The sequence below is a fragment of the Pleurotus ostreatus genome (genome assembly GCF_014466165.1).
Source record: "Pleurotus ostreatus strain PC9 chromosome Unknown scaffold_1, whole genome shotgun sequence".
NCBI lineage: Eukaryota > Fungi > Basidiomycota > Agaricomycetes > Agaricales > Pleurotaceae > Pleurotus > Pleurotus ostreatus.
In genome coordinates this window covers 3,366,823-3,378,947 of record NW_023503156.1, presented here as the reverse complement: position 1 = coordinate 3,378,947, position 12,125 = coordinate 3,366,823, and the positions used below count along the sequence as shown (strand labels likewise).

Below are 12,125 nucleotides of genomic sequence, written 5' to 3'. Positions count from 1 at the left end.
TACTCCAGACGGATATTGCTAGCTTAATAACCAGAGCGGAAAAACTGCGGAGAATAATGATGGTGAGTAAATATTGCCTTTGGAATGGCTCATGTTCGGGGTCAGCTTGAATTTGGGCAGAAATTTCGATGAGTTCTGCTCGGCGTGGATTTGATGGTCGACTGCCGGTTGTCGACAAGAAGTAAACTGTTCCGAGATTCCGGGCCCGTTTGCGCTCCCGTTCCGTCACTTCATCACGTGGAATAGGCGCTTAATATGGCAAATACCTCCAAGGTAGTACCTCCTGACCGTCTCCTCCTGACCTCTCTTGCGTCTGACCATGTCGACAGAAGGCAATATCTCCGATGTCTTGACGAACCTGACGCGTCCCCCGACCGATGCCACTCTTACCGTCCGCATCATCAAGTCATTTGAATTTCGGACCGAACGCAGTCTCGTCCTCCATGATATAAATCTGGAGACCACTACTGTGGGCGAGCTCAAGGAGATCGCATCGAAAGGTAGAATGTTCTGCTGAGTTTTACGACGCAATCAGAGACCTGCAATATGTTTGTCACCCATCAGCTGTCAAAACGCAGCCAGGCTGGAAAGCGTACAGGAATGTGGAGCTTGGTGAGCTTCATGATGGATCACGCGTGTCGAATTCCTGATCAAACCTAGATACACTCAAGCTATACTCAAAGGCGCATGGGGCCAAGGTTTGTGGTTTGTGTATCAGTCAGGATTGTGATGATGGTGAAGTATGATAGACCACAAATCTCATAATTAATCTTGATCACGACGACTGGCTATTCAAAGATGATAGCAAATTCCTTATCGATCTGGGATTCGGTACGGAATGCCTATACATTTCGTGTCAAATCAGACAGCAAACCTCGTTCCGTAGAAAACGAAACCGAAGTGAGCTTCTTCAACGGCGAAATGTACGAAAAGTTCAGAGCGAATCCAGAGGTACGTCCGAAATACTTTTCACCTACAACAATATACTGATTACACAATTAGACACGCTGGGATTCATGATAGGTTTAATTGCAGTACTACAATATGGCAAGGTATATATCAATTGTGGCGTGAGCATCACTCTAAAATTGCAGGTGTGGATGTAATGTGTAGAACAAATGAAGTGGAAGGAAAGACGAATGCCGAGATCACTGGTTAGCGCACTGTACCCTAGGCTCCTCGTGATCTTCGTCCATCGCATCATCAGACATATTGTGCCTCGTGTGATGGTCGACATCGGCGAGGTGAACCTCTTCGATGACAGTGTTCTTCGGAAACTTTTCAAGAGGTTGACGGGGAGGGAGAGCTTGTTCAAGAAGGTGAATGACGCCTGGGTCCATGTGTTCGGGGAATTTGACGTTGAGTTTGACGAACATGTCTCCGGGTTCGTGGTGCCTCCGTGATGGCATACCCTGACCATGGATAACCTTGACATCACCTGCAGTAAACCGATCAGACACAAAGAAAAAAGATGGGCAATATCCAACGTACCGTGCTTGACGACTTCGCCTGGTTCAATCTTGACTAAAAGTGCGCGCTCATCTAGGTGTTTGATTGCAAATTGACCACCGGCGAGTGCTGTCAGAAGATCGATGTCGACTTCGATGATGAGATCGTTATCCTTGCGCGTGAATCGTTCATGAGGTTTCTCTTCTATGACTATGATAACGTCCCCAGGCTCGGCTGTAGGAGATTGATCGCTTTCCCCTCTGAACTGGATTGTTTCGCCGCCCTTCATGCCCTTGTCGATGTGGACCTCCAGTAACTTTTTGTCCGATAAGACCTTTTTGCCCTTGCACGTCCCGCACCGATCCTTTTGGTTGATCACCTCTCCGGTCCCACTACACTCGTCGCAACCTGATTGTATTTGTTGGATCATCGGGCCCATTTGACGCATAGTAATTTTTATGCCCCGACCACCACAAACGCCGCACTGTCGCACGGCACCCTCCTTTCCGCCCTTGCCTTTGCACTTGACACATATGATATTGCGTGTGAGGGAGAGTTTGGTGGTTTTGCCTTTGTAGAGATCTTCCAAAGACACGGAGACGCGATGTACCAGGTCCTTGGTCTTCCTTGGACCTTGCGATCGACCCGAGCCACCACCGAAGAAGCCGCCACCAAATAACTGACTGAACAAATCCTGGAGAAAACAAAGGCTTGAGCGCGCGCGAATGAAACCCGATATGGCTGAGATACGCACCTGAGGATCCATACCACCCATGCCGCCCTGTTCCGACAGTCCAGCCTCTCCCCGCGCATCGTAAATGCTGCGTTTCTCTGGATCTGACAAAACTTGATATGCATGCGTCACTTCTTTGAACACTTCGGGGTCGCCACCCTTGTCGGGGTGTAGTCGGAGAGCCCTACCATGCAAATGTCAGCGCATGTTCTAGCACAATCTTCACTCTTCGCAAGTACTTTTTGCGGTAAGCCTTCTTCAGATCAGCTTCTGAGGCATTTGGTGGTACTTCAAGGAGATCGTAGAATTTCCTGGGTCATCGCTCAGTAACGCCAATTGAATGCTGCAGGACGGATGCTCACGTTTCCTTGACCATTGTGTGTAGCAGGATGAGGGGAACGGGAGGAAGAAAGAGTGTTAGTAGTGATGGCTGTGGAAGATGAAGCTGTTTTGAGCTTCAAAGAATTTGCGAGAACACTCAAGAATGTGCGCCACGATTCGCTTACAAAAGCAGCCGAAATAGGCAAAATCAGATTCGCAATTTACGCTTAGTACAGCCCGGGCGCTCAAGCCCAAGCTCAAGCGACGCTAACATCGGGATATACATCAAACCGCCTTTGGGTCGTTACAGGTATACCAGCTCTGGCTGTTTTGAAAGTCTCAGGATCTGATATGAACAGAATAAGTGATGTGATGAACAGCATGAATAGAGAACAAACCGATGTCTGCATAAATGATGGTTTCATCTTCACCAGCCTCGGAGAGGATCAGTCCCCTGTGCAAATGGTCCCCAGGCGTTCAAAGCGGCGATGCGTCAAGTCCACTTACATCGGATCCACCACCATAGAGTGCCCCCACTATTGATAGCTGAGTGATAATGGAAGAGAGGTATATTTGATTCGAGGGACTCACGGCATGATACCCTGCAGTGAGGTCTCGCGCCGGGCTGCACATGGAGAAGAAGACTTGATTGTCTACAGCTCGCCCCCTTTGCAATAGCTCCCAGTGAAGGGGCCCTGTAGTCAGGTTGAAGGCGCCTGGATATACTAGAACGTGACAACCTATGTAAATACAATATTATCAGCCAATGATTGGGCGAGCAATATCAAATCAAAAGGCAGACCTCTGCGGGCAGCGATCATCGCAAGCTCTGGGAAGCGAACATCGTAGCAAATCCCAAGTCCGATACGTGCAAATTCTGTAGAGTAGAAGGAAACAGATTAAAGGGGCCTCATTGAGATTGGTAGGTGCATTACCAGTGTCAAAGAAGTTCATCGACTTCCCTCCGGTGAGAGTCTCGCTTTCCTTAGCCATAATGAGTGGAGCCGGCGAAGATGCTAGATCTTTCGAACCTTGAATGTGATCTTTCCCGGAATGTCTATATCGAATAGGTGAACTTTGCGATGCATGCAGACGAGTTCCCCTAAATGTCAAGAATGTCCGGTGAGAAAGAGAGTAATCTCTACGTGTACTATATCCCACCAGCAGGAGAGTACACGGTGCAGGTATTGTATATCTTGCCGTCGGTGTCATCTTTCTCGGGGATGGAGCCTGATCGACAGTCAAGTAAGAATCTCACTCGTGGACTGCGAGCATACCACCAATAAGCCACGATTTCGTTTCTTTCGCGACTTCGGAGAGCATTTTGACGGACTCACTCGTGCTCTTCGCGATGTCGTACGGTGTGCCGGGCGTGTATCCAATTTCCTCTGCATATACCGGGAAGTGGACATGCCCGTATGGTGAGTTAAAGCACTCCTAATTCCATCAATTAGCGCAGATATACGAACAGGAGGGCTATACGCATGCAGGGAGTACGATTATACTTGGTTTCTGTTGATCTGCCCGCCTACTGGCTGCTTTGAGCACCATTTCCCGTGCATGGCGTAAATTATCGGATTTGTTGGCGCCGACGTTTCCTAGCTGAACTAGGGCCAATGTAAACGACTTGAAGGTTGGCGGGACTTTGAAGGGCATGGTTGAGTTCAAAGGTGGTTCCATGGAGCAAATGCGGCGGTCTTGACCCTGAGCGATAAGATAAGATCAATCCATATTATTGCGCGACTTGGTTACTCATCATCACCGACCACCATTATCTATGCTAGTAGCCGTCTACAATCCAGTCGCTGGGGGCTGCACAGCAAAGCAAGTCTTCGAGGACGAGGTCTTCCCATTGCTGGCGCAACACAAGAAATCTCAACTCAAACAGTTCTCAACTGAACACGCTGGGCACGCAGGGGCCCTCGTGAAAGAGCTGATCGACTCACTCGACGCAGGCGTGCAAGAGATCACTGTCGTTTTGGGCTCCGGAGATGGCACGTTGCATGAAATTATCAATTCAGCGACGACCCTCAACGGAGGCAGAAATGTCAAGGTTTCGATCGTATTGATCCCATGTGGCACAGCCAATGCCCTGTACTACTCGGTATTCCCGCCGGGCGAGGGAGAGGGCCCCCATGACCGACTCAGGTCGCTCAAGTCATACCTCGGTGGCGGAACACGCAAACCCATCACGGTGGCTGTCACCACGCCCGTATCGGCGAGCGGCGAACGAAACCCGCACCCATTGCTGTCGTCTGTAGTCGTCTCGACGGCGCTCCACGCGTCAATCCTATATGACTCCGAGAGCCTCAGAAAGGAGATGCCGGGAATTGAGCGGTTCAAAGTGGCTGCTCAGCAAAACCAGACAAGATGGTACCATGCAACCGCTGAGTTTACGCCGATCCCTGGTTCGGGCGACGTACAAATATACGACCCTTCGACCAAACTGTTCCGTACGGTCTCCGAAAGTGCCACAAAGTTAGAGGGACCATTTGCGTACTTCCTTTCGACGGTCAATGTTGATCGACTGGAGGTGGCATTTAGAATAACACCGCTGGCGGTGTCGCTGCCCCCGAGCGAGGCTTGTCTGGATGTGGTTGTTTTGCGACCTCTGCGCCATCCTGACACGACATCTGAGTCGGAAGAGTGTAGAAAGGAGTACGTGAATCATTTGTGGGGTACTATGACTGGTGCATATCGTGGTGGGGACCATGTGAATATTCGATATAGCAATGGGGAAGCAGCAGTTGAATATTATAGATGTGGGGGCTGGAAATGGATACCGGTCAGTCTCCATTTCACAAAAGCGGCTAGCGCACTCACGATCGACACAGGCTGTGGACGACGAGCGTGCTCATATGATTTGCACCGATGGTTATATCACCCAGATCGAAAGAGGAGGTCATGCGTCGTGTTCGATAGGAAGTCAAGTTGACAACGAACAATTTGCGATATACGCGTGAATGCCATTGTGTCCTTAAGTTACATGTAGATGTGGTAGATAGATTTGTAGATTGGTTGAGTATCGTGTCTGCATGATAACTACGTGACTAACACCATAAGTACTGAGATATAGGGCAAATGGAGGGGCACTCAGAACGATGTTAAACTTGAGCTTCCACTTCCGTTGTCGAAGGCTGAGCCTTTCCGGCCAGTATCTTCCCTATCACCTCGTTGGCCTTGGCATGAACTTCATCAATGGTAGCGGAGCTATCGATCTGCACAAAGAGTTTAAGTCATTGTCACGAGACTATAAGGCTCACGTTACCTCTGCAACCTTGCCCTGTGCTTGATAGTGCTCAATCACAGGCATGGTCTCATTCTTGTAGGTTTCTGGGTACAACAGGTAAGAATATGGTTAGAAAAGCTGACAGCCCGACGCACGGAAGCGCTTCTTAATGCTTTCTGCGTTGTCGTCCTCCCGGCCGCTTGTCTTGCCACGTTCAAGGAGGCGTTCCAGCATAACTTCCTCTGTTGTAGTGAAAAAGAGAACGAGGGAAGACGGGCAAACCTATGGTCGTCGCATAAATGCAAGGAGATAAGGAGAGTGGTATAGTGTTCACCTCATTGTCGAATTTGGCAGCTTGATCCATCTTGCGAGGGAAACCGTCGATGAGGAACCGACCGTGGCCGTCTGCCCACCCTTCTCCCTCATGGCTCTCTTTGAGAGCAGCGTGCATAGCGTTCTCCAACAACTTCACAGTCACTTCCATAGGAACAATGGTGCCCTCTTTGATACACGTCCGGATCAGGTCACCGTATTCAGAGCCTTCGCGCACTTGCTCTGCTCGAAGAAGATCGCCAGCTTGACGTGATTAAGCAGATAGGTTGATATGCAAGTAGGGATCCGACTGTACCAGAGAGATGGCAGAAACCAAAGTCCTTGACGAGATAAGCACATTGTGTTCCCTTACCAGCGCCAGGTCCTCCCAGAACGAAGATGACGGTGACTTTGGATGCGTCGAAAACGGGCGATCCAGCTGCAGGAGCTACGGGCGTTTCAGACGTCTTGCTGTTGCCGTCCTTCTTCAGATGAAGTGCGCCAGCGATCTTGTCAATGAAGGCTGGCATTAGTGGTTCGATTCCTTGTGTTGAGGTGGTACGAGAGGGTGGTCAAATTGCCTTGGCTGTGAAGACGCTGGCGCGGTCTTCTCCCTTTTCTTGATAACTGTGTAGAATGCTGCAAAGGACAGAACAGACAGCGCAGCGAATACGAGTGGATTTGGCGCTTTATTGCGATTTGGAGGGTGGACGCTCATGGCAAGAGGTGCACAGACGCGGTCATGCTATTTGGCTGCACGCAACAGATCAAAATAAAGAACATTAAGAATGGCAGACGCGCTCCTCAAGAGAAGTTGAATATCAACCACGACAGTCACCATGGATCTCCGCTTCAGTCATGGAACTAACATTTACGTGGTCAGGCCCTGCTGCAACGAAGATGCAAGCGATCTAGTCGCAATAGGAGGCGAGCACTCAGTCCAAGTCCTCAGACTTGAAAGTTAACTTTGGTTTCCATAATTTCGATAGTTTGTTCACATTGCGTTTCTGCAGACCGAATCAAAATGCGAAGTTGTTGCTTCGTTTCACATAGGCTCCAGAATTACTGCTCTAGCCTGGGCATCTAATGCGATATCACCGGGAGCAGGGGATGATTGGAGTATACAGTGAGTTTCCTTACATTGGTAGTCATATATAACATGTCTAACGTCCGAACTAGGCTTGTCGCAGCGAGCTTCGATTTCAGGCTGCATCACCTAACGAAAACGTCGTCTAATGCAGAAAATATCTATTCTTTTGCAGGAGGCATCAGCGGCCACCACGGCAAGATTGACGACATGACATTCTGCGGTGGTCATGGAGAAGATAGTTCGCGTTACGTTGCGACAGTCTCGGGTATCACAATTGCAGTTCTTTGTGATTTTCTTACCAATGATTCTCTTCAGATGACAGGATGCTGATGATATGGGACCTCTATCCGCCAACCGAACTGCCTTCTCGCTCTGGTTCGATGGACAGAGACGACTCGCCTACCCCGCCGCCTCGAGCCCAGCCTACGGCCTACGTCATCCCTTTCTCTCACCCCCTGGTATCAGTTTGTTCTCACCCCCTGACCAGCAAGGAATTGGTTGTGGCAGATTGCCGAGGCTCGATATTCCTCACTGACTGGCGGTCAGAAAATGACGAGAAGGACCGTGATAGCTGGCGCCATTCAAGCATCATGGAACTCACTGAACCATCACTACTCGCTGATGGCTCTGCTGGGATATCAGTCCAGTGGAGCGGATCTGCCGGGTGGCGGAGAGATGCGATGGACATGTAGGAGCCCAATTATGTGGCCGTTCTTTGATGATATTGACACGCATTTCATTTCCTTAGCATCGGTGCTGCTTACGGGCCTAAATTCCACATCTGGGATCTGGCAACATTACAAGGCGGAAAGCCTCGAGTGAGCGGGACGACCTTCCCCGAAGGCACCCACCGTTTCAGGTACGAGAGACGAGGACAACCATGGCGATCACCGTCTCGGGTACTGATGAGTCTTATAGGTGGTGCCATACATATCCGGAATATTTTGCTGTTTCTAGTCAATCGCCGCTTAAGGGCGCGGTTATCCACATGCATAACATCAATTACGTTCATGCGCAGCCAACGGTTCTCAGTATTCTGCCACGTCCGCACTTCGTCCGAGATTTCGATTTCCTGGCCGCCCCAGGCATTCCGCGTTTGGTGGTGGCCGTCGGCACGGAATTGGCCATTTTTCCCATCGGTGTAGATTCGTGAATACAATGAGCCAATCTTTCATTTCATAAATATAGATTACATCTCATCCAGACTAAACTACCATGGTTCGTGGATAAATGACAGTTGCGACACTAGGCAATTGTGAGAGGAACATGCACAGCTAATCGACATTGCAGAATACGAAGTACGACGTACAACAAGCGAGGGAGAGCATTATACAAATGTGATAAAAGCTAGTGAAGTTAATGATCGTATCCCTGCGAGGTTTGCAGGTGTTGGTATGACACTTGATGTCCTTGACTGGGGTGACCTTGATGGATAGCATGCTGATACTGCTGATGCGGCTGCTCTGGGTGTCCGGACATGTGTCGCTGATCTTGGTCCACATTTGCGTCCCCAGTTGTCTCGGCGTGTTCCCCGTATCCCATTCCTAGCTCTAGCAACATATGTTTCCAATAGTTGGCATCAAGTTCAGATGCATGTTGGGGTACCATCCCGGGGAAGTAGTTTGATCCAGCATAGACGTTCGCTGCCGTGTTCGAAGGATGTCTGCCTCTCAAGGTCCCGTCGACGGCGAAATGGTTTTGCTGCGTGGGATGAGCTGGAATATTAGGTGAGGCAGGGAAATGGAAGGACTGGTCGGCAGAGTTAGGCGGATGGTGTGAATGCATCTGCGGCGGGGACGACTGGACGGAACTATGCGACGAAGTACTCCCTGAACACAAAAAAGAATTAAGCAAAGCTGGGGGCGAAGCGGTGACAGCCGAGCTGTTAATTCTTACCTTGGAGCCGAGGATCAATCTGTATACTATTGTCGGAACGTTCCTTCTCCATTCGGCGGGATGAATTAGATATTTCACTGCTTGCGACCAAGCTGTGCAGGAACCGTGAGTGATAGGCCGCCAATGTTGACGTCTGGGACAAGGTCGAGACTTCATGGTATGCATTCGCCGTCCTGGTGATGAGTGCGCAACTGTCTTCTGCAGCGCCATCGGGAAGCAGGGCAACCGTGTTGGGGGAGCGAAGAAGCTAATAGGTACACGGGTAAGTTTTCCGGTGAGAAGCCAAACAAGGGAGCACATGCCTTTAACAAGAAAATAGCCGCATATGCAGACATAACAGTTATTGAATCTTGACCATAGCGCTGATACGATAGTGATAAGGATTTCGCTATACGGAGAAGAATGGAGGACCCACAAGCATGCTCATTGAGGCAAAGTCTTTTGACAGGATGATCAAGGAGTCCGATGCACTTGCAAAACACACCGATAGTGCCTGCGTGCTGGGACTTGCACGGCTCCCCTGGGCACGAGATCAGCCTTACTTCAGTGTGTATGGCGTTTCAAAAGTACTTACTGGAGCCATCGCAGCGGAGATGCCGAAGCTGTTCAAGAATAGACGGACACCAAGGCGGAATAGATTCAAAAAGGAGAAATGGAACGTTTCCCCGTGAGCTGGAGAAATTATTAAGTCCGGGAATTTAGAGTCAGAATGGGGCATAGACTTACCTCGGTGCATCTCCCGAGTCCATGCGTCAGACCATAAGGAGAGCTTCCCATTGCAGTTGTGTAGGACAACGTCGTAATTTACGTCTTGGTGGTTGATGCCTGGTCCTTTAGATGAATAAAACATGTCGGTGGTCTCCGACTAGTCACCGAATGAGATGGATACGGGAAACCGCAATGTTGCGAACGTACTGCCACACGACGTAATTGAACCATGGCCGCCACAATAACGTCTTCAGGCCGTGGGACGCGACCACCCTCTTCGTGCCAAGTCTCGGAGTGTCTAACAAGTTCGTCCTCTTGCAGCATGTACTGACGACCGGTCTGGGTACTTAAGCTTCGGTCATGCACCCACAAGACGAGGTAGGTGCGTTCCCGATTGCGTCGCTCGAGCATCTGGATGTCGGTCTCGTTGGGTGGTGGCCGGGCTACATAACGGTTCAACCCCAACTCGATGGCCATGCGGCAAGCCTAACAGGAAGATGAGAAACCGAACCGAAATATTGGTTCACACACATGGAGACTCACGTAACCAATAAACATCCAGGTTCGCTGTGGCAACGTGAGCAACACAAACTGTAGCATGAATCGAACGAAAGAAACGCACAGTGTCATCAGGGTCCTTCCAGTATGTCAAGCAAGCGAATGCCTGTACCACCTCTACACGTTTCCACTGTTCGGCGAAGGCCCGAACAGCGAACTCGTTAGCAAGGCGCTTACACTTGTCAAATAACTGGGGCTTGAAGAATTTGCAGCCGGCCATAATAAGCGTGGTGAAGAGGAATGGGCAGCGAGAGCGGACATAAGAAACAGAGTGCAATTCCGGGTCGAAGAGGTTGATAAAAGGATTAAGGCGTAGGAATATGAGATCGAATAAAACTTGCGCCTCCTTCTCGTCTATGAGGCCGGCGGTAACAGGGTCGTTCAAGCCGCTGGGAGGAGTGGCGCGGGGCGGGGGAACATATGGTGATTGTCGATTCGAGTTGCTGCTCGCAGCTACAGGGGTCTCTTCCGGATTCAGGATGGTCCGGAAGAACGAGTTACGTTGGTTCTCTTCTTTTCTGATTAGTTTGGCAGGGAAGAGTCCTTCATCGTTTCGGTCCTCGTCCTCCTCGTCGATTTCCATTTGCCTCACTGACGACGCGGAGTTGGGATACCCGTTAGCCTGGTAAGCTGGTAAGTTAAGCGGCGGTAATTGGTTGGAGGGGAAGTGGGTTTGAGGAAACGGGCGTTCATCAGGACGGAGCGGGTGGGTGGCTTCACTTCGGGAGTCGTTCGGAGGGTAGGAAGCCGCGAGGGCAGCCTCGTTGGATTGCGATTTGAGCTTCGCACTGTTCAGCCCCTTCTCCAGGCGACGGAGCATTTTAGAGGCCTCTGAGAGCCTGTACACACAGAACGATGTTAAAAGGGAATTCGATGAGTGGGAAGAAGTTCAGAATGTACTTTGAACCGGGTTTACGGCCACGACGGTGCTTCTCGAATACACATCTAGCGGAGAATCCCTTTGATATCAACATTGATTTGTGGGAGACACGGCGAACAAAATACATACTCTTGGCCAGCCCGTTTACACCGTTGGCACTGCTTCTGGCCGTCTTCGGCGCCAACACATTTCATCTGATGTCGTGCGAATGAACGGCGATACAGAGTACACACTTAGTGGAGTGATAGTCATCCGGCTGAGGGGGAGACCTTACCTTGGCAGCACGGCAGACGGTGCACGCGCGAGCACCACGTAGGACTGGCTTCGAGCTACATGGTGAGCAGCGATGAGATGGTGAGAATTCTGAGAACAAGGAGTGTAAACAGACTTGTCATCAGGGTTGGGGAGGGACTGCTGTGGATCCATCGAAGACCGGGTTTTCAACGGAGCAGGCTGAGCTGGAGAAGCGGTTATCAAAGCATAAAGTGAAGGCCGGGGGTTGAAATCTACAATTTGGCAGTAAACGCGCGACTTTGGCTGGCCACGGGTATTTTGAAGGATATTCTCGTCGACGGGTACAATGAGGAGGAGGGGGCGAGGAGGGGAGACAGTGGCGAAGATGATGGTTTAAGGATAAGAGAAGGACCAAGGTTGTCGGTTTTCAGCCAGACAACTTCGGCCTTCTGCGGTAACTCAGTTTGAATTGCGATCGGTCGGCAACTACCCGGCAAGCTTTTTTATTCCCTTCCTCCGCAAACATCCCCAAATACACATTTTGGTTCCTTGTCACGACCATCCCTGTGCTGGCGACCTGTGCCTGCCATTCCTTGGGATTGCATACAGCAGGATATGCAGTATCAGAGCAAAGAAAATAACGATCAGGCAAGCGTCCCTTCTAGCGAACAAGCTGTGAGATTCTTCCGGCCATTCTTAACTCTATCTCTGTCCG

The 12,125-nt window shown here is 50.3% G+C and overlaps 7 protein-coding genes across 7 annotated transcripts; 3 read left to right on the top strand and 4 right to left on the bottom strand.

Moving 5' to 3' along the window:
- Positions 1-319: 319 nt before the first annotated feature.
- PC9H_001242 (uncharacterized protein) lies at positions 320-1,020 on the top strand (the record flags this gene model as incomplete). The annotated part of the gene is made up of 6 exons (XM_036770892.1): positions 320-500; positions 565-612; positions 661-698; positions 750-831; positions 887-951; positions 1,003-1,020. 6 exons carry the CDS (start codon positions 320-322, stop codon positions 1,018-1,020), a joined length of 432 nt encoding a protein of 143 aa, XP_036636737.1.
- Positions 1,021-1,148: 128 nt separating this feature from the next.
- On the bottom strand, positions 1,149-2,558 carry YDJ1 (Type I HSP40 co-chaperone; the record flags this gene model as incomplete). Its single annotated transcript, XM_036770891.1, has 5 exons — positions 1,149-1,438; positions 1,492-2,143; positions 2,204-2,366; positions 2,422-2,493; positions 2,545-2,558. The coding sequence occupies 5 exons, from the start codon at positions 2,556-2,558 to the stop codon at positions 1,149-1,151; spliced, it is 1,191 nt and encodes a 396-aa protein (XP_036636736.1).
- A 202-nt stretch (positions 2,559-2,760) lies between these two features.
- PC9H_001240 (uncharacterized protein) lies at positions 2,761-4,183 on the bottom strand (the record flags this gene model as incomplete). Its single annotated transcript, XM_036770890.1, has 10 exons — positions 2,761-2,849; positions 2,902-2,957; positions 3,011-3,039; positions 3,095-3,243; positions 3,306-3,380; positions 3,439-3,487; positions 3,535-3,605; positions 3,665-3,733; positions 3,781-3,940; positions 3,986-4,183. The coding sequence occupies 10 exons, from the start codon at positions 4,181-4,183 to the stop codon at positions 2,761-2,763; spliced, it is 945 nt and encodes a 314-aa protein (XP_036636735.1).
- Positions 4,184-4,280: 97 nt separating this feature from the next.
- PC9H_001239 (uncharacterized protein) lies at positions 4,281-5,466 on the top strand (the record flags this gene model as incomplete). Its single annotated transcript, XM_036770889.1, has 2 exons — positions 4,281-5,288; positions 5,338-5,466. 2 exons carry the CDS (start codon positions 4,281-4,283, stop codon positions 5,464-5,466), a joined length of 1,137 nt encoding a protein of 378 aa, XP_036636734.1.
- Positions 5,467-5,607: 141 nt separating this feature from the next.
- On the bottom strand, positions 5,608-6,574 carry UCK1 (UMP-CMP kinase; the record flags this gene model as incomplete). Its single annotated transcript, XM_036770888.1, has 5 exons — positions 5,608-5,721; positions 5,772-5,836; positions 5,888-6,014; positions 6,067-6,308; positions 6,361-6,574. The coding sequence occupies 5 exons, from the start codon at positions 6,572-6,574 to the stop codon at positions 5,608-5,610; spliced, it is 762 nt and encodes a 253-aa protein (XP_036636733.1).
- Positions 6,575-6,883: 309 nt separating this feature from the next.
- On the top strand, positions 6,884-8,287 carry PC9H_001237 (uncharacterized protein; the record flags this gene model as incomplete). Its single annotated transcript, XM_036770887.1, has 6 exons — positions 6,884-7,004; positions 7,077-7,170; positions 7,224-7,399; positions 7,450-7,822; positions 7,883-7,993; positions 8,053-8,287. 6 exons carry the CDS (start codon positions 6,884-6,886, stop codon positions 8,285-8,287), a joined length of 1,110 nt encoding a protein of 369 aa, XP_036636732.1.
- A 203-nt stretch (positions 8,288-8,490) lies between these two features.
- On the bottom strand, positions 8,491-11,602 carry PC9H_001236 (uncharacterized protein; the record flags this gene model as incomplete). The annotated part of the gene is made up of 13 exons (XM_036770886.1): positions 8,491-8,963; positions 9,031-9,277; positions 9,333-9,392; positions 9,446-9,550; positions 9,605-9,702; positions 9,757-9,895; positions 9,946-10,224; positions 10,282-10,305; positions 10,361-11,135; positions 11,197-11,241; positions 11,306-11,370; positions 11,451-11,505; positions 11,565-11,602. 13 exons carry the CDS (start codon positions 11,600-11,602, stop codon positions 8,491-8,493), a joined length of 2,403 nt encoding a protein of 800 aa, XP_036636731.1.
- Between the last annotated feature and the right edge of the window lie 523 nt (positions 11,603-12,125).